The sequence below is a fragment of the Akebia trifoliata genome, chromosome 16, assembly GCF_017979445.1.
Source record: "Akebia trifoliata isolate Shusen 1 chromosome 16, ASM1797944v1, whole genome shotgun sequence".
NCBI lineage: Eukaryota > Viridiplantae > Streptophyta > Magnoliopsida > Ranunculales > Lardizabalaceae > Akebia > Akebia trifoliata.
In genome coordinates this window covers 2,605,014-2,631,111 of record NC_141390.1, presented here as the reverse complement: position 1 = coordinate 2,631,111, position 26,098 = coordinate 2,605,014, and the positions used below count along the sequence as shown (strand labels likewise).

The following is a 26,098-nucleotide window of genomic DNA, read 5'->3' as shown; positions in this document are numbered from 1 at the left end:
ATAGGGAGAAATGTTAAGAAAATGGGTACAGACAAACCAAGAAAACAAATCGACAAAACAATCACAAGATGCAATCACACAAAGAAACATGAATTTTACCTAGCTCCCTCAAGATTGAGGTACGTCCACAGATTACACCGATTCTATTATGAAAAAAAAACTTGTAGTTACAAATTACACCCTTTCACCAAAAATGAGAAATATAAATATCCAAGAAACTTAATTAGGATTTTACATAATATTAACTCGATTGACATGAATGCGTGACTTGATTTACAATACCTCCTTGTTGACCAGTATTATCCGGCTTCATAAACCACAACAAGAAATGCATCCAAAACAACTATTTCCATTATTTTGGTTCAACTACTCATAAAGATATCTACTACTCACAAAACAAGTGCCAATTGACTATAAGTGGAGCTGTACTTTAGAAGTGTTATTTAATTTGAGCGATGCATACCAAACAACTCTACGGTTGTCAATGGGCCGACTCAGGCCATAAATGACTCGGTGTTAATCAAGCTTCAAAACCCTAAGCTCCCACTTGGCATGACCTCTAAGTATTTGGGCTTATTTTCATGTTAAGCCAAGATGGACCACAAATTTTCTTGGGGGAAGGGGGGGGGGGGAATATTACTACTATAATGAGAGAAGGTAGAGTGGAAGTGGTTCGACACCAAATTTTTGATCCCACAAATACCCCCACCTTTACTTTTACACTTAATATAACTAAGATCATTTTGATAAGTTAAAAAAAAAAAAAAAACTAAACTGCAACCCTCGAATCAAATAATAGTTTTTAAAATTATAAAATTATCCTCTTTTACTATATAATATTCACACACCCTCCAAACAATGTTTTAAATTAGGAATAAGCCCATTTGATACACGTGCATTTGTACATACCACCTTCTAGCATATATATATATACATTACCCCCTCCCCCACTTTTATCACACCCTCCAAACAATGTTTTAAATTAGGAATAAGCCCATTTGATACACGTGCATTTGCACATGCTACTTTCTAGCATATATATATACATTACCCCCTCGCCCACTTTTATCTTAGTCTTTATCCCCCCATAAAGAATGTATCTAGAAGACAACTTTATTGCCTTCTTTTTCTTTTCTCCCATTTCCAATAATACTCCCATCTTTATTGCCTTTCTTTTTTTAACTTATTTCTAAGAATTCACTCAACTTTATTTCCTTTTCTCTTCTACCTCGTTTACAACTTTATTGTCTTTCCTTTTTATTCCCCTTTTCAATAATGGGAGTGGATCTTATGTAAGGCCAACTATGGTTTATGAAACCTAATGTTGGTCAATGCTAATAGAATGAAAATCCAGCGATGGATGAGTAGAAAGATTAGCAAAGGAAAACTCATAAGCAAACAAGATCGAATAATTCTAGAAATAGCTTCACAAAATATAAAATAAAAGAACAATTAAAATGGATTGGGCATGTGCCATAAGACCAATCACATCATTGACCATTTTAAATCAATATTTTAAATTTAAGAAAAGCCAAATGAAAATTGAAAGAAAGATTTGATCAATTATTATTAGTAAATCCCGAGCGGATGACTCAATGGCAATTTCCAATAAGCGGTGAGTCTGTAGGTTGTGAGTTCAATACCTCGTATGAGCAGTATTTCCTCGGGGCCACCTGCGAAGGTGGACCCTTACTTACCCGGTGTGTGTGATGTGTGGGTGTTGCACGTGCCCGGGGGTGGGACCTATATGCCCTGGCTCTTCCGATGTCACCCTAGTCAGACGTAAGTTCAGACACTCCCGTCATCAAAAAATAAAAAATACAAAAAATACAAATATTGTTATTATTATTTTTTCTTTAATAACAAAAGATCTCTAGTAACTCCCTAAGGATACATATGATGTGAATGCAAAATGGGTAGACAAATATTTTACCCTAGGAAAATATGATTTTCAGGTATATGATCAAGATTGTCTTCTTTAGGCCAAAACAATATTTTCCCACTCCACTCCCCATCCCTCAAAAATGATTTTTCAATCTCAAGATGTAATATATTCTCTCATAATTTCCCCCACACCCCTTTGTTAAAAATTCGAAGTTCACATCTTAAGCAAAATTACCCATTCAGTTGAATTTAACAATAAAACTAGTAAGAGCAACTCATTATTCTGATTTGACGAACGATACCTATTACTACTATCAACTCTGAAATTGTATCGAAAATTGTTTTTTTAAACCAATCTTAAGAGTGAACAATTTGTGAAAATATTTTGCAAAAAATACGAGTAATTGTAACATGCGATTAGATGAGAATTACTAAAGTCCCTTGTCAAGGAACTATTTTTCTTAATAGTTTGAACTTTTATGTATACCCTCCATTTGAAATTTCAAGTGTATTATCAAATTTTATCCTATCTAATAAATAAGGCATTTCGCAAAAAAAATTTCCTAGTTTCCTATGTTTATGGCAATTATAAAAAGGGTCACTTTTTTTTTAATATTTAAAGAGTCTAGCTCTCTCACGATCATTCGTGCAGAAGATCATACGAATTACTTTTTAAACCGTTAAATTTTAATACTTAAAGAGTCCAGCTCTCCCACGATCGTTCGTGCAGAGGATCATACGAATTACTTTTTAAACCGTTAGATCTCAACAATACGCATCTCGACCTTTATTGTTTCTTTGCCACCTAAGTCATTTTCTAAAATTTTCAATTTTCGTAGAGAGAGAGAGAATTGAAGAAAGACCCAGTCTTGTGAGAAGAGAAATAACCTTGAAAATTTTAGAGTGCGTGTGAGATGGGTTGTGACGTGGCAAATAAGTGACGTGGCGATAATTATCGATATATGTGTTGAGGATTGAACGGTTAATACGCTGGTTTGTTATAGCCGAACTCAGTTGATAGTTTCTACAGTTCTACACTGAAGAAGAACATTTGTGCATGCGTTCTCGAAACAACAACAGAGACAATGTTCAGATTCTTCTCAATCTCATCTAAATGGAACCCTACGAGAAATCCCAATTTCAGAAATTTCTTCCAAAACAAAACTAGGGTTTCCCCACTATACGATTCATTTTCTGGATTTTCATCGAACCGTACTTGTTTTCGAAATCCAGTTCAATCTGGGACTGAATTCTTAAGAAAGATCGGTTCTTTTGGAGAATCTAGAAGTTTCAGCAATGAATCGAACCGAGAATCTATGGATTATGACGTTGTGATCGTTGGAGCAGGGCCTGCTGGGTTATCTGCAGCAATTCGGTTGAAGCAGATGTGTCGAGAGAAGAATGTTGATTTGTCCGTCTGTGTTGTTGAAAAAGGCGCCGAAGTGGGTATGGTTTTCTGCTTCTTTTGTTGGATTTCTGTTGTTTAAGTTCAGAATTACTTAGTTGTCTGCTTTGATTTTTTGATTTTTGATCTTTTTTTCTTCTCTTCCTGATACTTTACCACTTTCTGTAGAAATAACAGAAAAAGATCCTGATTAAACCTAATAATGTTATTAAAGATGATTACTTAGTTGCCTGATTTGATTTCTTAAGTGGATTAGTAGTCATTGTTTCAAATCACGTCCGAGTCTAATATGATTCGCCCGAGTTATCCTGGTATCATCCATGAATGAAACATATAGACATGGCGTCTCTCAACTATGTGGAATCTCGCTATCTCGAGATTAATGAGACGATTTGGATGAGATTTCAAAAATCTTGTCCGGGTCAGTAAAACTCATCCAAGTCAACTGGGATTTTGTGTATTTAATTAAAACAATTAATTTTTTAGAATTTAAATACATATTATCTATATAAAATAGGATTTTATGACTAAACATCTTCTAATCTACCTTATTTTATAGAAAAAATTATAAATTTTTTCATATAAATGTATACGAATAAATAAATTTAAACCGAGTTAAATGGTTTATCTAGTTTGAGACGAGTTGACTCGTCTGAGACGACTCGGTCTTGTCCTTGAATGAGACAATAAGTCAAACCAAGATTTGAAACCATGTTGGTAGATACTCAGTCACAAAATCTTTTTTTAAGTAGATAATGAACATTTAAATCGGGATTAGACACATAGCTCAGTTGGTTTGAAACATTGCAAAGCAACTTTGAGGTTGTGGGTTCAAGTCTAGCTTACCCATGAAAAAAAAAATCACTAGAAGAATTAGTTATTTTACATAAAAAACACAAAACCCTGATGACTCGACTGGGTTTTCATTAACTCCACAGATATTTTCAAAATATGGGACGAGTCGGTATGATGGACTATTCACATTGACTATGTCGCTGGTAGCCTCCAATACCGACAAGTCATCTTGGTCTTAAACGAGTTTTAAAACCATGGTTCTTATTAGACCTGTCATGGAGTATGATAATTGTGTTAAAGTAGACAATTTTTTTCATTATATTGGTCCTATTATCCATAACAATGGCGAGAGTGAGGGGGATGTAGCCTATGGAATAAAAGCTGAGTGGTTAAAGTGGAGGTGTGCTTCCAGAATGATGTCTAATTGCCCCATACCCATATTAAACTAAAAGGAAAATTCTATGGGACAATAATAAAGCTGGGTATAGTTTATGTGGCTGGATTTTGGCAATCAAGAAACTATGTGCACAAAAAGTAGCGTAACAGATGTGGGAATGTTGAGAAATATGTGTGGAAAGACTAAGATTAAATCAGAAATAAACACATTCACGATTCATGTACATTTAGTAGCTACAATAGGTGACAAACTTAGGGGCATTTTGACGTAACGGAAGCATGTGAATCAAGAGATTTGATAAGAATTAAGATATTGTGTTCAATAAAACACTCCAAATCAATTTGAATCAATAGATTCAATCGATAAACAAGCAATAACTTGAAAAAAAATAGAGCATAAAGCTAAAAAAGTAATTAAGAGAGAAGATAATTGAATTGATTGATTGTTTCTAATTTTCGGATTTGGAGCTCCTTATATACATAATTCCATCATAACAACTTGGAATCCTACTAAAATACTAAAAATTAACATTCCTAACCTATCTATGACATAATAGTAACTTTCTAAATCTATTATAATTCGATTTGGATACTTCTAAGCACTTCTAATTGTAGTCTAAATAATAAAAACGAATTTAGAAATTGTCCTTCTAAAGTAAATATGAAATAGAAATCCCAGAATTAGAAAATAGAAACAAATCCTCATAGAATTAGGGAACTACCTAGAATTGTAAATGTCCTACATCACATTTGTTGTTGGTTATCTCAACCTCCGCTTTCTTTTAATCTAATAAAAGTTCTTTTACCAATCAAAAAAATAAAAATAAACTAAGGGGCATTTACTTGATTTGGTTTGGCATTTGTAACGAAGATTGATGATGATACTGGTGAGAAGGAACACCTAGGTTAAATGAGCAAGAGGAAGGTCAATATAGACATGGAGTGAGGTGGTGGTGGCGTACATAAAGACACCCGAATTGGTAGAATACATGGCCTCAGATAAGATTGAATGGTGATCATGATTCATTTGGCCAGACCCAGATATTTGGGTTAAGGCTTTGATGATGTTGATCATAGTGTGTATTGATGACCCTAAAAAACAATAGATATTGACCAGTATTTATTGTTCTACAAAATGCAATTAATTAACTTCTCCTGGTGCATCGTTTGTGCTCTTTTGAAAATGATACAATTCTAACATCATGAATACAATTAACTAATTTGGTTTGCTATTTATGAGATTCTAGCTAACTTGATGACTATAGATGATCTTATTGTGTAACCAGGCATAAGTTGGAACTTGGAAGGGGTGTTTAGTTATTGAGATTTGATTTAGAAACAATTTTGAAGTGAATATTGTCTCTTTGATTTTGTTGGGTCACGGAGTGTAAGCGAAACTCAGTTTTGTTCTGTTGGACCACTCTTAATCTTGCAAGAGGAATTAAGAAATTGATACATCATATGTTGTTGATCTAACTAACTATTGGCATAGCCTATTGATGGCTAACTGACAAAATGATTTACATGCAAGGGATATGTTGGTATTAACTATCATTTTCTTAGTATGTGTGAGTGAGCCAAAAAAACACATTGATAAATATAATCAATTTCATTTTGTAAATAAATTACACTAAATCTTTTACATGTTTGCACTGTACCATTCATAAAACTATAGACATCGTACAATAAATTACTATAGTATCATATTCCTACCCATCATTTGTTGTGTGCCACCTAGGATGACATCCTTTATTCTCAAAGTTTTACCTAGTGGGTATCGTGATCATGTCATCTATTCCTCTTAATGGTATAAGCAAATTTAAAGACAATCTATGAGAAAATTATCTCTAAAGTGGTTGTCGCATAATCAGGTCAGGCTACTTATTGGCAATTGAGAATTATATTTTAAAATTAATGTTTTCACGACAAGTATATAATTTAGAAACAATGTATGTAAATAAGCTGATATGCCTCAAAATAGCGCAACTAATATTTAAATAATAATTGGAACAAAATTTGTTTGACAAAGTCTTCAGATTGTACCCGACGTGTAGCTTTTTTTTTTATAAGTATAAATTTTTTAAGATGAGAAGAGATGCAACCGGTAGTCAAGATGACCAACCAAAAGAAAGAAAAAAGAACGAAAGCACCAAACTAGCAATCATATTGTCCCATCTAAAAAAGAAAACTCCCCTAAAGTCGGGGTACAACTAGCACCAAAAAAACAACCACCCAAGAATATGGTGTCTGAGACTGCAAATTCTTGAAAGGTGGGGTGTCAATAGGAAAACATTTAGCAAAGGATTTGTACAAATAATCTATAGAGCAAGCTGTCCTGTTTTCAGTTCAGGGGGCTGTTAATTGGCCTTAGAGAGCTCCCTTGTATAACTGGACTTGGTGAGTCCCCAACCACTTTAATGTTCATTATTGTAATTTACAAAAATAAGTTCATTATTGTGCCAGCGTATCCAACAAATACTTAAATTTAAGAAAGGGTTTTATGAGGTCAAGAACCTCTTTTTTTCTATTAAAAAAAAGGCTATAGGTATATTATTTTTTTGGTGTGTGGTAGCATTTGGTTCTTCCAAACCTTTATAGATTTCAACCTTCAGTATATATTATGTTACTCCTAAACTTTGCTCATGGAAAATCATGTTTCCCGTGTGATTCTAGGTGCACATATCATATCAGGGAATGTCTTTGAGCCCCGAGCATTGGATGAACTTCTCCCAGACTGGAGACAAGAGGAGGTGTGTTGCATCTGTCTCATAATATGATTTTTGTGATGGATTGGCAAGTTTGGTTTCTACATGGTAATAACTTCCAAAATAGATCCTGTTAAAGCAAATTTTCTCAAAAGTGAAAAACATGTTTTCCACCTTGTTCATTGCTGTGTAAGAAACACTAACCTCTCAACATCCAAAATTGACAGTGAAGTCTCAAAAACTTCCATTAGTTTTGACTTTGAGATGGATGGTGAACTAAAGTGGAGTTTGGGTTTGGGAAGAACATGGGTTGACTAAATCCAGAGTATTGTTTTTAGGAACTTGGCTAGGAGAGATTATTAGGGATAAACTCAGTTTGGAACCAACATTATCTTTGAGAAGGCACATTTTTTGGAGGATACGATAGATAAATCATTTTGTATGAAGCAACAATTTTTTTATTTTTAATAAATCAGTTAGTGGTTAGTAATTAGTAGGTGACACTCGTAGGTTTTAGCACATGAAGCAAGAAAGGTGTGAGAAAAAAAAATGAGAAGACTTTCTCCTCTTATTTTCAAAAGTAACACAAATTTCATCCTCTAGCAGTATCAGTTTTTGTGTATCTAACATGATCCATACACTAGTCAAGGTTATGCACACAAGGACTACTTTAATCAGGATGGGAGAATGACAAAGTAAAGTGTTCTCTTGCCAGTGCTATACATGTCTTACATGCACAAGGGAATTGGGACTCACACTATGGGCCCAATGAAGGTTTTGGAGCAATTTTTTTTTACCTTATTATATTATTCTAGCCGTCCAATCTAACCACTTTTTGGCCTAAGAGATCTCATCAGTAGAACCACATATAGCTCCTTCTCCTGCAGTATGCCATGCATAAATTAAATGCAGGGAAACATTTATGCCCGTCCTCCCCAATGTAGTGCAAGTAATCTGTTTTGCATTTTTTTCAGGTTTTTCTGGTTTGCAGGAATGAAAATAAATAAGAAGGCAACTCTCAGTGCTATATTTTTTCTAAAAACTATTTGAGTAATGTTTTCAGTATTTTATTGTATTTGTTTTTGTTAATTTATTATGCTCTTTTCTTTCCGTGATACTTATTATCTCTTTCAACGTCATTTGCAGGCCCCCATTAATGTTCCTGTCTCTTCTGACAAGTTTTTGTTACTTACAAAGGATCGTGCATTTTCACTTCCTTCCCCATTCGATAACAAAGGGAATTTTGTGATAAGGTAGTTAATGATGTGATTAGCACCACAGTCAAATAGAAAGTGAAGGTTTTAAAATCAAGGTATCTGACACTAGCTAAACCAACTGAAAACCATTTTGAGTCCATTACGTCTTAGGCAAATCGTTGTTGTTTTTCTTTCTTTCTTTCTTTCTTTCAATATCCATTGTATGTACACCTTGATTTACCCATCACATGCTGGTCAACCTGGCTTCTGAATTGCAACTTCAAACCAATCCTCTTGAGTCACACATCATCATTATTCTTTGAAACCACTTTGACTCGGTCAAGATTTTAAATCTGAATTATTCCACTTGGCTGGTTCTGCTTATCCTAGTTATTCTGAATTTTTTTTTTTTTTTTCCTTTGAGAACCATTGGGGTCATTTTGACTAAGCCAGTGTTTGTTGTAATGGATACAATTTAGTTGAGATATCATATTTTATCAGTAGTTAGTAACTGAAGAGTGGATGACTCAAATCAGTATACTTTCCTTCGTTTATTTTCCCATTAAAACAAATTTCATATACTTTTTTATATGGCACCATTTTTTTCTGTGTATGTCGTCTTACCATCACAGGCTCCCTGATGCAGTTTGAGTCAGTTAGTACGTTGGATGGGAGTCAAAGCTGAAGAGTTGGGAGTCGAAATATACCCAGGCTTTGCTGCTAGTGAGGTACTTCTGTAGTTCTTTGTTTGCATGACACATAGTAATCCATGTGTGAATACATCAAGTATGGTTTATTTATGAGTTTGGTAATTGGACAGATTTTATATGATGCAAATGACAAGGTTAGTGGCATTGCAACTAATGATATGGGTGTTGCTAAAGATGGCTCAAAGAAGGAAACTTTTCAGCGTGGTGTGGAACTAAAAGGCAGGTTTTCTCAAATTCTTTTCATGAAGTTCAAAGATTAATTAGTGTATCAAAATTTGTGTACAAGAATGGTCACTATCAACAATCCCAGATTTCTGATATGGCCTCTGATTGTGTGGCCTTTGTTACACCTGGTACATATGTAGGAGTTCAAAATCTATTCTATGGATTCTAAACCTAAGAGTTTTTGACAGAGAAAATTGATTCAGTGGGGTGATCCTAGCTATCCAAGTTGCAGATAACTTTGTATCCTGGGGGGTCATCTTGACTGTCCCTTTTTAATAAATCTTTTATTTACTAATAAAAAAAAGTTGCTGCTATTTTTCCGGGCGGGCATCTTTCTGGTCGTGCATAAAAAGTGTGATTGTTAACCAACCAAATACTCTAAAAGACCGATCTATTGGAGAGGGGGATGACAATGAATACTTTTTTTGATTGATGGCACAGGGCTTAAATGGAGTGAAACACCCAAGAGTGGAGGAAAATATACACTCAACACTCCCCCTCACCCATAAGGATGGAAAGTATCGAACCTGTGACCTATATGAACCTACCGCTCGGATACTATGTGAATCAACCAACTACTCCAAAAGACCAATCTATTGGAGAGGAGGAGAACTATGAATATAAGAGGGTCACATGGCTTAACTGGAGTATGACACACCCAAGAGTGGAGGAAAATATACCCTCAACAGTGATGACACCAACTGTGATGATAATCCCATCAGCTTAGTTTCTGGTGGGAGACATATCAGTATCGTTATTCTTTTAGTAGAAAATTCCTGCGGTCTTGCCAACAGTCACCTTTTCTTCTTGCCCATTGTATAATATTAGCACTTCATTTCTTAGTGTCTTGCCCATTATTTGGATGGTCTGTGTTGTGAAGCATGTTTCTCCTGATGCATCACCCATGATTATGCTGCTTTAATTGATAAAACAATTTGTATGTTGAGTGAGGAAAGTAGTTTTATAGAGAGAGAGACACAAATACACTTCTGTCCTAGATTTTATTCTGTAAGCAAACGTAATTTCCTTATACTAAAATAAAAGTGTGAGAACGATGATGCAGGACGTATTACACTTCTTGCTGAAGGATGTCGAGGGTCATTATCAGAGGTCTGCTGAAATTGGTGCTAGTAACGACGGCTGTTACATCTTTCCTTCCAATTTTGTGATCAATTTTCCTTCAAAAGAATCCGACTTTGAAGCAGCCAGACCGCTTCAAAATTTTGGAGGAACCCTCCTCGTAACATGACACGTGGCTTTTTGTGTTTATTTCACGTCCCTACATTTTGGCTAATATTTGGGATACCTCCTTGGAGATACCATGTGTAATTCAAAGGAGAGGGTCTACTGAAATTTTGAAGTGGGATGGGCTCTTCAAAGTTTTTTCCGGGCAAAACTTGTTAACTGAGCAAGACTTTTCTTGTGCATTCTGTTTACAGAAAATAATGAGAGGTTACAAACTGAGAGAAAAAGTGCAGGCACAGCATCAAACATATGCTTTAGGCATTAAAGAGGTAATTTTACTCATTTTCGATTTAGTTACATGGCAACAGAGACTACTTTATTGTTTAAAGCTGTAATGATTTTCCCTCACCATGGCAAACCATCTTATCAAACGCCATCTACTAGATGGGAGCCATTTGTATTGAATGATAGGTTGGTGAAATCACAGACCTGGGTTCAAAACCAACCTTCAGCCGCTTGCCTATCTAAAAAGGAAAAAAGACATAAATTCATGTATAAAAAAAGGATAATAGCTTTATCATTTAGATGAAAATCCTAATTTCCTTATGAGTAACCTCATGAGGGTGATTTGTAAATTTTGATCAATCCATCTTTCTTCCAGTCATTATAATGGGTTTTCTGCTATGTTTGAATGAAGTTTGCTTTTATTGCCACTTCAAAGTACTTATTCTCAAAAGATCAGAGAATGGCTCAATAGTAAGAATCGTGAACAAAGTTATTTTTTTTGATAGGCAAAAGCAAATTTTATGAAGAGAAACTTTCGTCTCAGTTGTTGTGGCTTTTAGCCATTTCACTTTGGTTTCATTCTTTGTGTTGGAACCTTGAGTCGTGGATATGACAAATGCTTACCTTGATAGTATTTTTTTTTGCCACTTATAATTTTTCTTTGGGCGCATTCACACGGTGGGGACTGGGTTGTGTCTTCAGAATAATATCCCTGATCAACCTTCAATCTATGTTCCATTTTTTCTTTCTTTTTTGTATTTTTAATAAGTAAGCTATCTTTAAAATTTTCTAGCCTTTCAGTATATTTTAAAGATGCGTCTTATCCAGGTGTGGGAAATCGATGAAAGCAAGCATAAACCTGGTTCTGTGCTTCACACTGTGGGCTGGCCATTGGATAGTAAAACATACGGGGGATCATTTCTATACCACATGAATGATAGACAGGTAATTTCTTCGCCTTCTTTCTCCCTATTAATGAAGAAATCCAACTTTTGGTGATAGTGTTTCTCCCCACTTGGTAAGCAAAGGTCGTAGATACATGAGGTGTCTTCATGTTTTTTCTTTCTTTCTTCTTTTTCTTTTTGCTTGTAATGTGTTTTCCTTCAAACATGTTGCTAGTCAAGTTGCTTTTTCTTTACTTTCCTTTTTTCTACTTTATTGGGAAAGTGACTCGGCAAACTGCTTCTTTTAGATCATAAACAAGGATATCTGAGACTGGAGGGAAGGAAGGCCTCTTTCATAAATGTGGCACACATGGAGATGTGTAGGAACCACTATTAGATGTACTTAGCTCAAAGATATCCCAGACCAGAAGTTTGAACTGATCCAATGGGCCAAACCATATATATACTTGAAGGTTCCGGTTGTTCTATTGAATTGACTTTTGACTTAAATGATCTTCCTGCTGGTCGACGGTGGGGGATATTGTAGTGTAAAAAGGTTTTCTGTTCTATTGGTGTAAAGCCTTTGATGAGTTCAAAGGTGTTTTCTTTGATGATTTTATGGGAAGACGGGATTGGGTTTGTACTTTGTCGTGAGTCAAGAAGGGGTTTTCTTTATGAGTCTTGTTGTATTTTGTTGGTCATCTCGACCACTATCAATACTATGCATTTTACCTATCAAAAATAAATAAATAAAACAAAATCTTCCTGTTGGGACCCATTGGATGGTTGTTCCCTATTATCTTGCATGTATGCCATAAGTATGTATGGAAGAGGAAGGGAGGATTTCTTCGCAATCTCCCATCCACACCCGGTAGTCTTCAATTATGTAGCACGAGTCACCATTATTTAAGTGGAACTTGTGAGTATTTGTACATAATTGACACCCTATATATTTTTCATAAATGTATATTCATTCTTTTCATATACATAAGTACATATGTACCCTTTGATTTTTATTATTGATCATTTATTCTTGCTTGGTTGTTTGCAGGTTTCCATTGGCCTTGTGGTTGCATTGGATTATCACAACCCTTTCTTGAACCCATATGAGGAATTCCAGGTGCACTAAGTTGCCATTTATCATTATTCTGGGCCCTTTGCAAAAAAAGAAAGAAAGAACATTAACAGTGTCCAATCGACAACAAGAATCCTGTTCTGCCATTCTATTCTCACTAGAGCCATATTTTTTGTTTAAGCGTTCGTAGGCAAGCAAAACGGGTGAAATATTTACTTGAGTTTTCTGAAAGTTTTTAGATTGTAATAGTGGTGTCGAACCTAAACCCTTGCGTCCATTATTTCCTAGACACAATAGTCATCTAAACTATGCAACTTGGAAACTGAACATGTGATAACTGACATGGATAGTGGTTCTTGGATGCAACGATCTGGACGCCAAGATAAACTAATACAGCTGGGTAGTTACTACTTACTAGTTTTTGTTGGTTTCAAAAAAAATTTTGTTTTCTTTTTGGTTCCGTTATGGGCATCGTGGGTCATTGTCTTGTCTGAGTATCTTCGAATCTTGGTGTAAATCCTGGTCATGGTACGCCCCACATCTTCCCTATCTGATATGTTGGTCATGACTCCTTGACATGACAGACCATTTGATCCATGGTTCAAAATCTCGTTTTTGTTTTGGTATGCTTCGGCCGAAACGTTTTTCAGTATCACGAGACGAAACAAGCTTGAAAATGAAACATTCAAACAGGTTTCGTGCTACCCGCCAGTTTCGTGCCGAAGTTCAAGCTTCGAGGTTAGTTTCTTTTTCTCTTCTTTTCTTTTCTTCTTCTTCTTCTCTCTCTTCTGCAATTTTTTTACCCTTTTGAAGACAGCCCAATACATACCCTTTTCCTTCGTCTTATCTAAAGGATAGAAGCCCTTGATCTTGGTCTTCCCTAAAAGACTGGGTCTTTTAGACAAAAAAAACCCCATATTTTACTAAATATTTGAAAAATCCCTGTGCTTTCAAACTCATGACGCATCCCTTGACCATGGTCTCCAATGAAATCTGAGTTTTAAATGTTAATGAAATATTCCGAGTGTTTCGAATGTTTCTGTATCATTTCGGTTTTTGAAAAAACTGAAACAACGATTCGAAATGACATTTTAAACATTGATTTGATCATCTATCTTTCGAGATGTCAGATTCTTTCTGTGATTCTCTTATCTTGGGATGGAGTTCTAAGTTATAACCTTTGTTTTTAGCATACAGTTGACACATGTACAGTTGTCGTGCAATCAGGATTGTTTTTTATAAACACTGATGTAGTGGTTGATTTATTATCTCATCCAGACTCCTTAAACATGAGACATTTTTACCTAATTAGTAAGTTGGTAAATTCTGTGGGTGTTGAACCCACAGACCTGAGTTCAGAATCCATCATTTTTAGTGACCACTAACCCCCAACTCTCTTTCCAATCAAAAGCAGCAGCCCTGAAAATGAAAGGCTAAAGATGAGGCAGCTCCAAATAAAGTTACACCATCAACTTGATTCAATGCCTCGGGCAAAGTTTCCCTATTTATTATACCATCAATGGTAGCTATTCTCTTCTTTCTTTCTTTTTTTCCTTTTTTTTCAATAAGTAGCTATTCTATTCTTAACCACCCCAACCAACTATATTGTCATTCTTAACTTTCAAGATAACTTTAGTTCTACGCTGCAACTCTGCCTCATTTCTAACTTTTATGTTCAATACCTTGTCAATTAATTAGCTTCTTGTTATTTATTAGGAGTGTTTAACTTGGAGTATTTTTCTGCTATATATAATTTATAGTCCTGTATCTGGCATGCCAAATTTTCAAAAGCAATGGAGTGTTTTTGTTTCATAGCTCCTAATCTTTAAGACAGCGTAGTCTTTCATCCATGGAAAGCCTCCTAGTTATCTATTTCTATTCGTGCAGAAACTCAAACACCATCCAGCGATCAAACCGCTTTTAGAAGGTGGAGTTGTTCTCCAGTATGGTGCTCGTACTTTGAATGAAGGTGGTTTTCAGGTACATAAAGTGTCTCCCTTGTCCATAATCTGAATTGAAATTCTTCCAACAGGGTAGGTGAGAATGAGAAAAATAAATCTCTTTGGCATATATGGCACACGTATTGGGTTGGTGCAAGACCATTACTCAACTACTCCAATCTAGAAGCAGGGGCAAAGCCAGGATTTTTGGTCAGTGGGGGCTAAGTTTTAATGATGGTCGATCTAATATTGGTTTTCTTTTACTCGAATGTTCAGCTCGTCACTGCAAACGATGATTGTCCAATAATCTTCCTTAGAGTAATAGAAGATTCTCATTGATTCATGATTTTGGGAGAGAGAATGGATGTTTAGAGAAACAGAGAGACCTTAAAATCTTGAAACACACTTTCCTTACTTAGTAAAGTTTGACTAGGGGTCGTTGAGCTCAAACGGATTACCAAATTGACAATCCAACACTGCAGTCCTCTAGATTTCATTGAAAAAGTTAGATTCAAAAATAAAATTCAAAAAAAATAATTTTTTTGGACTTGATACAAGGTTTAGAAGATGGACAGTTAAGAAAATCCCACAAAACTCCCAAATTTAAAATTTAAATTTAACAGGGAAAAATAATCTTTTTAATTTATTCTTTCATAGTTTATAGAATTTTGTCCTATACATCCCCGTGGCATCAGATCAAATTTTAGTAAGGTTTGAAATCTTACTAAGTTAGTAAGACTAACCTTACTCTTTGATCTTTTAGAGAGATTTACCGGCTGTTGCATTTTATTACAAAAACTCCCTTGGAGTTGTCAAAACTCCAAGGGAACTTACTTTATAAGGTTTATTACTCAACAAACCTTACTTTATCAGTTTGTTACCTAGCAAACCTTGGAGTGGGGATCCGCATCATAAAATTCAAATTGATGTTGGTAATTTGTTACTCAAAAACTTGGATTGGATCCTAACTGCATCAATTTGTGGCATCCAAGAACTTTATCTCATCTAATGCCATAGGATTATACAGGACAAAATTCTAAGAAGTTAATTTTCACCTTTGAATTTTAGTTTTAAATTTGGGAGTTCAATAGCCATCCATTTTCTTTTGAATTTGAGCTTTTCCATGAAATCTATAATGATGTGGTGTTGATTGCCAATTTGATAATCCACGTGGGCCCAGCGACCCTTAGTAAGGTTTGAAATCTTACTAAGTTAGTCATGCTAGCCTGATTCATAAAGTAAGGTTTGTTCGGTAACAAACTTGATAAAGCAAAGGAAATTTTGTAATGAAATTATAACATATAGGTTTGCTCGGTAAATCTTGGTTTGTTCAGTAACAAAATTGATAACATAAGTTCCCTTGGAGTTGTCAGAACTCCTAGGGACGTTTTAAAAATAAAATAAAATGCAACAAATAGGTTAGTCTGGTAAAACTCTTGTTTCATTCAGTGGGGGCATGCATTTCATCAATTTTAAAAGCACAGGAGGTATCTTTTTTAAAAACACCTGTGGTATCTTTAATATCAATCAGTGTGGGGTTTAATCACCAGTTAGTATTAATTTCAAGAAGTTGAGTGGGGGCTATAGCCCCCACTGGTCCCTATGTGGCTTCGCCCCTGTCTAGAAGACAGTCATTTCTATTATGTGATCCTAACCATCTGATTTGATGCATTTCAGTCGATTGTAAATGTAAGATGGCAACGATCAATAACACGGTCAATAGATTGTGTGCATAGGTTCACCAACTATGTTGGTTTTTGTCCTATGCAGCCGTGTAGACGGCACATGATGGATGGAGCGTGTCCTCATTACCCCTCTTTATTCATGTTCTTATTATCTTCTTCATATATGGTTTTCATGTTATGCAAGTACGAATATGATGCTAGTTAAATTTCAGTCTATTCCACATCCAGTGTTCCCGGGAGGAGCAATTATTGGATGCTCAGCTGGCTTCTTGAATGTGCCGAAAATAAAGGGAACACATACTGCAATGAAGTCAGGTATCACTCATTTATCTTATTGAGCACAGTAACTTGGGATATCACACACCTTTATGAGAGTATACAATCTAATAACGAAATTGTGTGTTTTATCACACATGTAGTTGTACCAATAAAAAAGAAAAGATAATAAATTAAATGTGTAGCAATGTTTCACTGTTGATTGTGTACAGGCTTTTCTTAAATTTGTTTTACCTCTACTTTTCTTTTTTCCATTCCATGTCCAATAAAATTCGTAGTTTTGTATACAAATGTTTGTACCAATTTCTTAGTTATGTTAAGTGGTTGGTTCGTGTGTGTGCTCTATTGCAAACAGGTATTATTCAAGTTGAACACTCACTGCAAGCTAAAACCTTAGAAGATTCTACAGGGTGCTAATTCAACTATATCTAGAAGTTCTTAAAGAAATAGATTTAAGCATATAATAAATGCCACTCTCAAAGTGATCTCATCGATTTTCTGACCACATTTGAGACCTGAAGCAACACCATCTTTAAAACTTGGTAGAAATTGAAGTTGGAAATCTCAAGAGAACCTAGAGAACATATGCTTATGAACCTTGAATGGACATTTACCCAAAGCTATGCCCCTCAGACTGACTGTATCAAGAAATGAGAAAATGGGAATTTTTATTTTCCCTACTCTACTGTAAGATTTTCTTTTTTATCTAGAATTTTTTTCTTTCTGAATTACTGTGATGCCTTTTCTGGATATCCGACTAACTGCAACAAATCAGATGGTCATCATCCGAATGGGTCACAGATGAGACCGATTGAAAATTGAGTCGAGACCCCTTGTAAGTGTGCTAGATGTAACAGTGCCTTTGGGTTTACCTTTAGTTGTATTTTCTTTTTCTTTTTTTGCTAAGTGATTGCCTTTAGCTTTATATCTGTACTATCATATATATAATTCAATTTGATTGGCATCTATAAAGTGGGCCATCTTTTACAGGAATGCTAGCTGCAGAAGCTGCATTTGGTGTACTACATGAAGGCTCTGGAATGGAACAATATTGGGACAACTTAAAGAAGTCATGGGTTTGGGAAGAACTCCATAGAGCTCGGAATTACCGTCCGGTTAGTAATGATATCCAATGTATTATTTTTTTGATAGGCAAACAGAAATATATCCACAAGGAAAAAGATTTACAAAAGGAGGATGATCTATCCAACCTGAAAAAAGGAATCAACAACACAACACGAACAAAGAAAACAAACCAAGGACAGTTACTCCTCTAGGTTACAAACCTTTTCCCATCTCACCAGGAAATCCTCAAAGAATACCCCTCTAAGCACCTTATAGACCTTTTTCTTTATTTTTTTGCTGCGCAAGCTATTTTTTGTTTTTTAGTATAAGAAGTGGTTTAAGGGGTTTGAACCTAAGACCTTGAGAACATCCTCCCAAGGTCTTACCACTTAGCTAAGTGGTCCTTCTAAGCACCTTATAGACCTTGCTCCAATAGAACAACCACGCCAAAATCAAGATGATAGTGTCCTTAGCATCCGTCTCTTTCCCATAAAAAATCCTGCTATTACGTTCCTTCCATATAGCCCAACAAATGGCAAAGGGGCATAAGCTCAAAGAATTCTCTTTGCCCTTGTAAAAGGGTAGCCCCCTTGGTTCTAAACTTCAAACAAGTTTTTTACTGAGCGAGGAATGCATCCAACAATCCCAAACAGGGATAAGGAAAAATCCCAAATATGTTTGGCAAAGTTGCAATGAAGAAAGATGTGATTTGAAGATATCCAATATATTATCTTTATCATTTTCTCAAAATTATCATTTTTATCGCTCCTGGAGGGGCAACTATGAATATAAGAGGATCACGGGTCAAAATGGGGCACGATACAAGTGCACGTGACACCCGGGAGTGGAGGCAGATTACACAACACTCAACAAAGACAATGAAGAAAGCGACCATTGAGTGATCGCCTTTTAACTTACAATAGATGATCACTCAAACTGAGAACAAAGTAAGGAACGGTTTCTGAGTGACCCTCACCAAATCCATCTTTCTATTTATTTTTTTCCTTTTATGTTCATTTCTCTTCCGAAGGGAGGAGATTTGTCAAGTTGGTATTGAAAAAAGTGGGGTTAGATCCATGGTTAACAATTCATCATAGTTTTAGATTTATTATGAAAGATTCCACACTTTAGACTTTGTTTGTTGCCCCCTTTTATTACTTGAGGAGTGGGGTTAAGTCACATTTCCCCTCTGCCTTTCTATTTTGAGCCCATGCTTTGTGGTCAGGGATAGTCACTTCCATAGTCTTTTTCGTGACCTATGGTTTTGTTAGGCTCCTGACCTCTCGAGACCACGCCTTTTTATCAGGGTATGGCTTGTTTGGTCATTATCAGTTACATTAGATCTCTATTTATTATATGTTTTATTGTTATTAGGTGTGCCCCTTGAGTAGTATTTCCTTTCTTTAGATACCGTGCATGTCCCGACTACATGGAAACAGGAGCTAGCTCCTTAACTGTAGACACAACTCTGAATTGTTAGGAAGGTTTTTGATTCTTAAGTTGGCTACGGTCATCCCATCTTGAAATTTTAATCAGATTTGTTCTAAATGAACACCTGTCTCGTATCTTGAGGTGACATGTGTACCTATCGGATGAGTGCTCTTTTTCTTCCCCAACAAGCCTTATGAGATTCTGCTATCTCGGAGTTATTTTTTACAGCTTTATTTTTCACCTTTTAGTAGTTTTGTTTTTGCAGGCATTCGAGTATGGGTTGATCCCAGGTTTGGCTTTATCTGCATTGGAACAGTAAGATTTTGCCTTCTTTAAGTTATCATAGATTACTCCTAGGCCATGGAGTCTATAGGTTGTATATTCCCCTACTTATCTTTATTGTATCTACTCTTACAGTTTTTTCCTGCTTGGCAGCTACGTTCTGAAGGGGAGATCACCTTTGACGTTGAAGCATGGGAAACCTGATCACGAAGCTACAAATGTAAGAGCTCACTCTTTGACAAGTTATGAAACTGGTGGATAGTATGTGGTTACAACCAATCGTCTTGTTATCCAAGTATTAGTCCATGATCATATGGTTAGATGTTCATATTACCACAGTAGTATTAGTTTTGGCACATGACCCATGCAATGGTATTGCAATTATTGAATGGTCTGGAGTAATGTTTTGGAAACTAAAATGGACCGGCTGGTGCGCTGTCTCCAAAAATGATCCGGGTGAACATTTACCTGGAATTTTATTATTTCCGTGTTTATTTTCTTTATTTCCCGCCAACACCAGATAATTGGGACATGGCTTTGATACTGATTTTTTAGCCATCCCCAGAAGTGGGGTTAAGGCTTTTGTTGTTGGTGATTGTTTTACCTATTTGATTTTCAAAAATATGATTTTGTTTATGTGCATGGATGGGACACATTCAGTTCAAATGTTTCATGCTTACTATAAACACCAAAGTTTTGTTAGTACTTGGTGACAGACTATTAGCTACAATTTTTGAAGGGTTTGTGTTATTTGTAATCAGATACTGATCAATCAACTCTCATTTGCAGCCAGCAAGTTTACACTCTCCGATTCAATACTTAAAGCCAGATGGGTTGGTATCTTTTGATGTACCAACATCACTATACAGGTTTGTTTAACCAGAAATCTTCCATTTAGGTCCAGATACATGTTCATGTGGGTGGGTAAAAATAGGGGAGCAATTTGGTCTGGTTCAATCCAAGAACCGAAACAAACCGATAGCTTTGGGCTGGTTTGGTTTGGTTTGGTTTGGAACAAGTTGCAGTTCGGTTCTGGGTTAAGAAAAAGAGAATTGATCAATTCGGTTCAGTTCTCGGTTCAAGGCTTGTATAGAACTGAACTCTTTAATAATAAATAACTATATTTTAATTTATTATGAATTATTTTAGGAGTTAGGACATAGATTAATAACATTTTTTATGGGTAGATTAGTGACCTATTATATGTAATTTCATTTTTATTATTTATCTTTTTTGTTCATTAAAATATGTTGCTTCCAAGCAAGCTTATAGGATATTGGCAACCCATAGAACCAAATCGACCTAAGTTCGGTTTGGTTCGGTTCTAAGGGCAATTTGGTTTGATTTTGATTCTTATTTCGTCGAACTGACCTATGTTGGTTCGGTTCTGATTTGACCCCAAACTGGACCCAACTGAACCTTGTTGCACCCCTAGGTAAGAGGCTAGGGACCTTCTGCATTCGAGTAATGACCTAAGATGAATACCTAAGGCACACATCCTACCTGTCTAACACACCGACCTACCTATGATGTCCATGTGGTACATGCGTGGTGTTGGGTACAACCCTTCAATGGTCCCATCAGCAGATTTCCTACATAAAAAAATTATATGAATTGGGAGATGCTAATTGCTAACCATCCAAGGAATCTCATTCCTTTCCAAATTCCACCCCCCACCTCAATTTTTTTAAAATAATAATAATAATAAATTACAAATATTGTGATTCTGGGAAAACTGAGTGGGAAAAGTGGAATGTTTTTCCGGACAGAAGAGTGTCAAATGGGCAATAGGATTTCTAATTATTCCACGAAAAGTACTAGAACTCCATATTTTTTTTCTCCCCTTTCTCAATGTGATTTATTTATTTGTTGTGTTTCTACAGAAGCAACACAAACCACGACCATGACCAACCTTCACATCTTCGTTTGAGGGACCCCACAATACCTGAACGTGTAAACCTGCCAGAATATGCAGGACCGGAGTCACGATACTGCCCTGCACGTGTATACGAGTAATATACATCATATTTTGGTATATGACTTAAATGGTCTCATATAAGTATCTGAGATTTGTTTCATTTTTTCTGAAATCTAGGTATGTCCCGGATGAGAAAGGTCAGCCAAAGCTGCACATCAATGCCCAAAACTGCCTTCACTGCAAGGTAAATTTTCTAAATCCATCTTGCAGAGCTGCAATGTAATTTATATGATTTTTCAAGGGCCCAAACAGTTTGAAGTTTGAATGTTTCGTGTCAGACCTCTGTTCTGATTTACTGGGCAATATAATCCTTACGAGTATCTTATGGACAAGAAACAACCTGATAAATATTTAATGAAATTATATTGCCACAAACTCTTTTTTACAGCACACCAATTGATGGAATTTTTATATGAGACACCAAATAAGGATAGAGACACATCAAAAGGGAAGAAGGAAGTAGCTGCGACAATCCAACAACAGCAGACCTTTGATTTCCCTTTAGATTACTCTTATCTCATAATCAATCCCTTTAGTGTCTGAAGAGCTTTCCTCACCTGAGTAGAAAAAAAAAGGGAAGAAGGAAGTAGCTGCGACCATCCAACAACAACAAACCTTTGATTTCCCTTTAGATTACTCTTATCTCATAATCAATTCCTGTAGTGTTTGAAGAGCTTTCCTCGCCTGAGTAGAACCCCAAATCGAAAAGCTTCTTTGGAGATTAAACACATTTTTTAAATCTTTTTCCCTTATTTTCTCTTTAGGTGAACCTCCCATTTCATTGAAATGCTGTTGTTTGGTCCCAAACTTTCCCTCCATATGCTTGTTGTGGTTTTATATTTTCTTTTTCATTTTTAATGCGCATTCAATTATCTCATAATTGCTAGTTGAATTTGTAACTGTTCTTGAAATTTTTTCAGGCATGTGACATCAAAGACCCAAGACAGAACATCGAGTGGACAGTGCCAGAAGGCAGCGGCGGCCCTGGATATTCAATCATGTAAATTTCTCCTTAATTTTCATCTTATAATGGATTTATTCTAATTTTCATAATTTTAGCAGACTTAGATGTAAATATATGACACTTATCCTAATAATTTAAGGGAGATTGTGATTTGATGGGAACTCTTAGATGCATCCGATCATTGGGTATGTGGCATTCTTGGGTGGTCAGAAAATAAGGCATCCAAATTGGGATACAATTTTGTTATTCTGATTTTGTGATCTATAATTTGAATTGTTGGAATGTTGAGATGGCAGAATGTAACTAGTTCTATCTTAACAATTTGAATGTTGATCTTGATAATTTATGTTTAAATGTTGAGATCGACAATTTATGATTTTTTATTTCGATGATTGTAAAAGATGATCTTGATGATCGGCATACAGGTCAATCACAATGATTTGAACATTTAAGAAAGAAAAAAGTTTACTACCAATTCTCTACTGCACAGAATTTAGAATTCAGGCTTTGCTGTGTTAATATATAAATGAGGAGACTTCAACATCTTAGTTGCTGATTTTGTAGACTCGAATGTCTATGATGACTCGGTTGGCTAAGTGATCCCAAGATTTAGCCCTTTTATAGTCGTAGTTTTACAGTATCCTTGTTGCCAAACAAAGGGGAAAAAAAGTCTGCATGATTGATGCCCTAATGATGGAATGTTACCCAATTCGTTGATACTAGTCCAAACCACAAATCGAACCGAACCAGTTTGGACTAAGTTCATAAAATCAAGTGAACTACGAATCCATCGAATTTTGATTGGGTTCGGCAAATGAAAGGTTCTCAACAATTTTTTAATCGATTCGGTGAACCAAACCAGTTTATAATATTTGTTTTCATTGTTTATATTTAGAATCTAAATTATTATATAAATATGTTTTTATTTAACTTAATTTTTTTAACATTATAATTATACATATACTCGAATATGCCCGAGCAAACCAAGCTAGCAAACCGATCAAACGAATTGTGTCTACCTACCCCGACGAGGTGTCACGCAAAATCAAAATCAAACCGATGAACTAAGTAACATATAGAGGGGTAATTTATTTGGTCCTACTCATCGAAAGTCTAAAGAATTTTAATAGCTAGGATTTCGATCAGGCTGATATGTGGTGTTTAGTTTCATCATATGGTGAGTCTATTCGTAAAAGTTCAATCCGTGTTGTAGACACCCTAATTTGTACGGGTCCACTTCAATAAAAGCACTACGGCCATCATTTTTGTATAACCCTCCCCTTTAAATTACACGTGGCATTTTGAAGGAGGTATCCCAAATAAAAACAAAAAATCAGGGGTGTGAAATTAATACAATAAATCACATGTGTAGTAATTATTTATAGCCTTTGGCAAGGTGGACAGGGCTAAAAATGATTTGGATACAAGCGGAGATGAGTGTGTTCATATCTATATTCGATTTTTTATCTGAATTCATATCCAGATCCAAATTCGACTCGGATCATACTAGCTAAGATCATATTCGAACTATTTTACTTTTATTAAAATTATATTTGGATTCAATCCGACCAAATTTCACAAAGTGGCAGGTGGGCTACTGCGCTTGGGAATAAGAACAAATGGATATTCTTGATTGGTCTTTTGGATTAAACTTACTCCAAATTTGGGTCATGGGATGGATTTTGGTGCTTAATGTATTGTAGTGATCCTAAAATCATTACGAATTTTAAGATGTTTAGTTTGAACGTAAAATTTTCAATATGAAGACTTGTAATCTGAGCCCGTCATTATGTTCAGAGCATTTGGAAAACATAGTTTAGTCTGTAATGTTATTTTAATCCAAAATTTAAAAATCATGGATATTCATATATATTAGGTTTCAAAAATTAATATTTTTCCCGATATTGATTATGAAAAATCTGATTATTCCATTAGATCCATAATGAAAAAAAATATAAAGCCGGGGATGTTCAAGGGTGCTGACCTGAATTCAATGAACTCAATAAGGGCTTTTTAATAATTTAGGATATTAACTAAAGTGGTTTTGAAGATAAAAAAGTGAAAAGATATTTGTGTAAATTTGAAAAACTGTCGTGGGATTGTAATCTTATATTTTAGTGTCTTCTTGCAATTTAAAATAAGGAAAATTATTCAAAGGGTCCTGATGGATGGAATTTTTTCTAAATAGTCCCTTAGTTTGGTCGGTATCTTAATAGTCCAATTAGTAAATTTTTCTTTTCTTAATAGCCCCTGACCTCATCTCATGTTTATAATGTCTTTTAAATATTCAAACTACTAATTTCTCATCTTTTTCACTAAGTTAGATTTTCCAATGGAGATTGCGACCATTTCCGTCGGACTTTGATCATAAATGACGAATGGAGAATAATATTCTCTTAATTTTGAACATTAAAATGTGTTTTTTTTTCTCGATATTTTATTAAAATAAAATGAAGAACGAAGTTGAGATTCTAAACTTGTTGGTGATTACATTGTAACTTTTGATTTGCAGTTATGATATATGTATTTTGGATATTTAGAGGAGATTTATCGAGTATCGAAATCGAAAAAAAAAGAAGAAAAACACATAAAAAATCTGATTCACATTGCAGTGTCAAGTTCACCACTTTTTATTGCCCAGTTCAACATTTAATTATTTAATGTCGAACTCACCACTTAGTGTCGAGTTCACAACTTTTTATTATTTAGTTCAACATTTAATTATTGAATATCAAACTTGCCACTAAGTGTCAAGTTCACCAAGTTTTTGTTATCTAGTTTAACATTTAATTACTATCGAGTTTAACAATATTTTCTTTAAAAAACACATCGATCTCGACTGTAATTAAATATTGAACTAAACAATAAAAGGCAGTGAATTAGACAATAAAAAGTGGTGAACTCGACATTGTAGATGTGATTGAGATTTTTTGTTATTTAGTTTTCTTTTTCTTTTTTAGTTTAATATTGGGTAAACCTCATCGAAAATCAAAATATGCAAAATGCATAAATAACAGTTGCAAATAAAAAATTACAACATAATCACCAAAATTCTAGAATATTAACTTCTTTCAAAATAGGGGTTAAAGCTTCGGAATAAGCCAATTTTTTGTGAGGATGATCTCTATGGTGAAGAGATCATCCTCGTCAAAAATCAGCTCATTTCAAAACTTCTAACCCTACTTTACAAGTTGAAGAATTGTGGATCATCCGATTTTTGTAAACCACTTTTGATGGTATTAGAAGTTTCAGAATAGGCTGATTTTTGGTGAGGATGATCTCCTCATCATAAAAATCATCCTCACAAAAAATTAGCCCATTCCGAAACTTCTAACCCATACATTGAAAAAATGTTTGACTCTCTTTAGGGCCTCTGGAAAAAAAACAAAAAACACTTAAATGTTAAAATTAAGAGACTATCATTTTCCATTCATCATTCATGATCAAGTATCATTGAAAATTATTGTCATTGAAAAATCTAACTATGTGAAGAAGATGAGAAAATGGTAGTTTGAGTATTTTAATGACATTACAAACGTGAAATGAGGTACAAAGAGTGTTAAGAAAAGTAAAATTTACAAAGTGGACTATTATTAAGAGACTGTAAAAAATTTAGGGACAATTTTAAAAAAAATCCCTCCATCAAGGTCCTTCATGTAATTTTTCATTTTAAATATTAATCGTTATTTTAAAGATTACACGATAAAAGATGTTTTATAAATAAAAAAAAAA

General features: G+C 35.0%; 1 protein-coding gene across 3 annotated transcripts; it reads left to right on the top strand.

The window, feature by feature from the left end:
• Positions 1–2,869: 2,869 nt before the first annotated feature.
• ETFQO (electron-transfer flavoprotein:ubiquinone oxidoreductase) lies at positions 2,870–22,519 on the top strand. 3 transcript variants are annotated; one of them, XM_086427566.1, is made up of 18 exons: positions 2,870–3,330; positions 7,154–7,230; positions 8,332–8,438; positions 9,028–9,109; positions 9,202–9,310; positions 10,380–10,426; positions 10,756–10,830; positions 11,615–11,731; positions 12,722–12,790; positions 14,633–14,725; positions 16,583–16,685; positions 17,637–17,761; positions 19,408–19,457; positions 19,578–19,644; positions 20,214–20,293; positions 21,308–21,436; positions 21,520–21,586; positions 22,323–22,519. In XM_086427566.1, the coding sequence occupies exons 1-18, from the start codon at positions 2,970–2,972 to the stop codon at positions 22,404–22,406; spliced, it is 1,842 nt and encodes a 613-aa protein (XP_086283692.1). In that variant the 5' UTR covers positions 2,870–2,969; the 3' UTR covers positions 22,407–22,519. The 3 variants fall into 3 exon arrangements, with proteins under 3 accessions (XP_086283692.1, XP_086283693.1, XP_086283694.1); XM_086427567.1 differs by lacking the exon at positions 2,870–3,330 and adding an exon at positions 8,160–8,235 and having other exon boundaries at positions 7,176–7,230; XM_086427568.1 differs by lacking the exons at positions 2,870–3,330; positions 7,154–7,230 and having other exon boundaries at positions 8,344–8,497.
• The last annotated feature ends 3,579 nt before the right edge of the window (positions 22,520–26,098 follow it).

Bases quoted from the DNA above. Each gene is read 5' to 3' on its own strand.
- ETFQO (XM_086427566.1), top strand. From the start codon at position 2,970: ATGTTCAGATTCTTCTCAATCTCATCTAAATGGAACCCTACGAGAAAT. The intron at 11,732-12,721 runs GTAATTTCTTCG...GGTTGTTTGCAG, and splicing joins ACCACATGAATGATAGACAG to GTTTCCATTGGCCTTGTGGT. The intron at 19,645-20,213 runs GTAAGAGCTCAC...TCTCATTTGCAG, and splicing joins CTGATCACGAAGCTACAAAT to CCAGCAAGTTTACACTCTCC.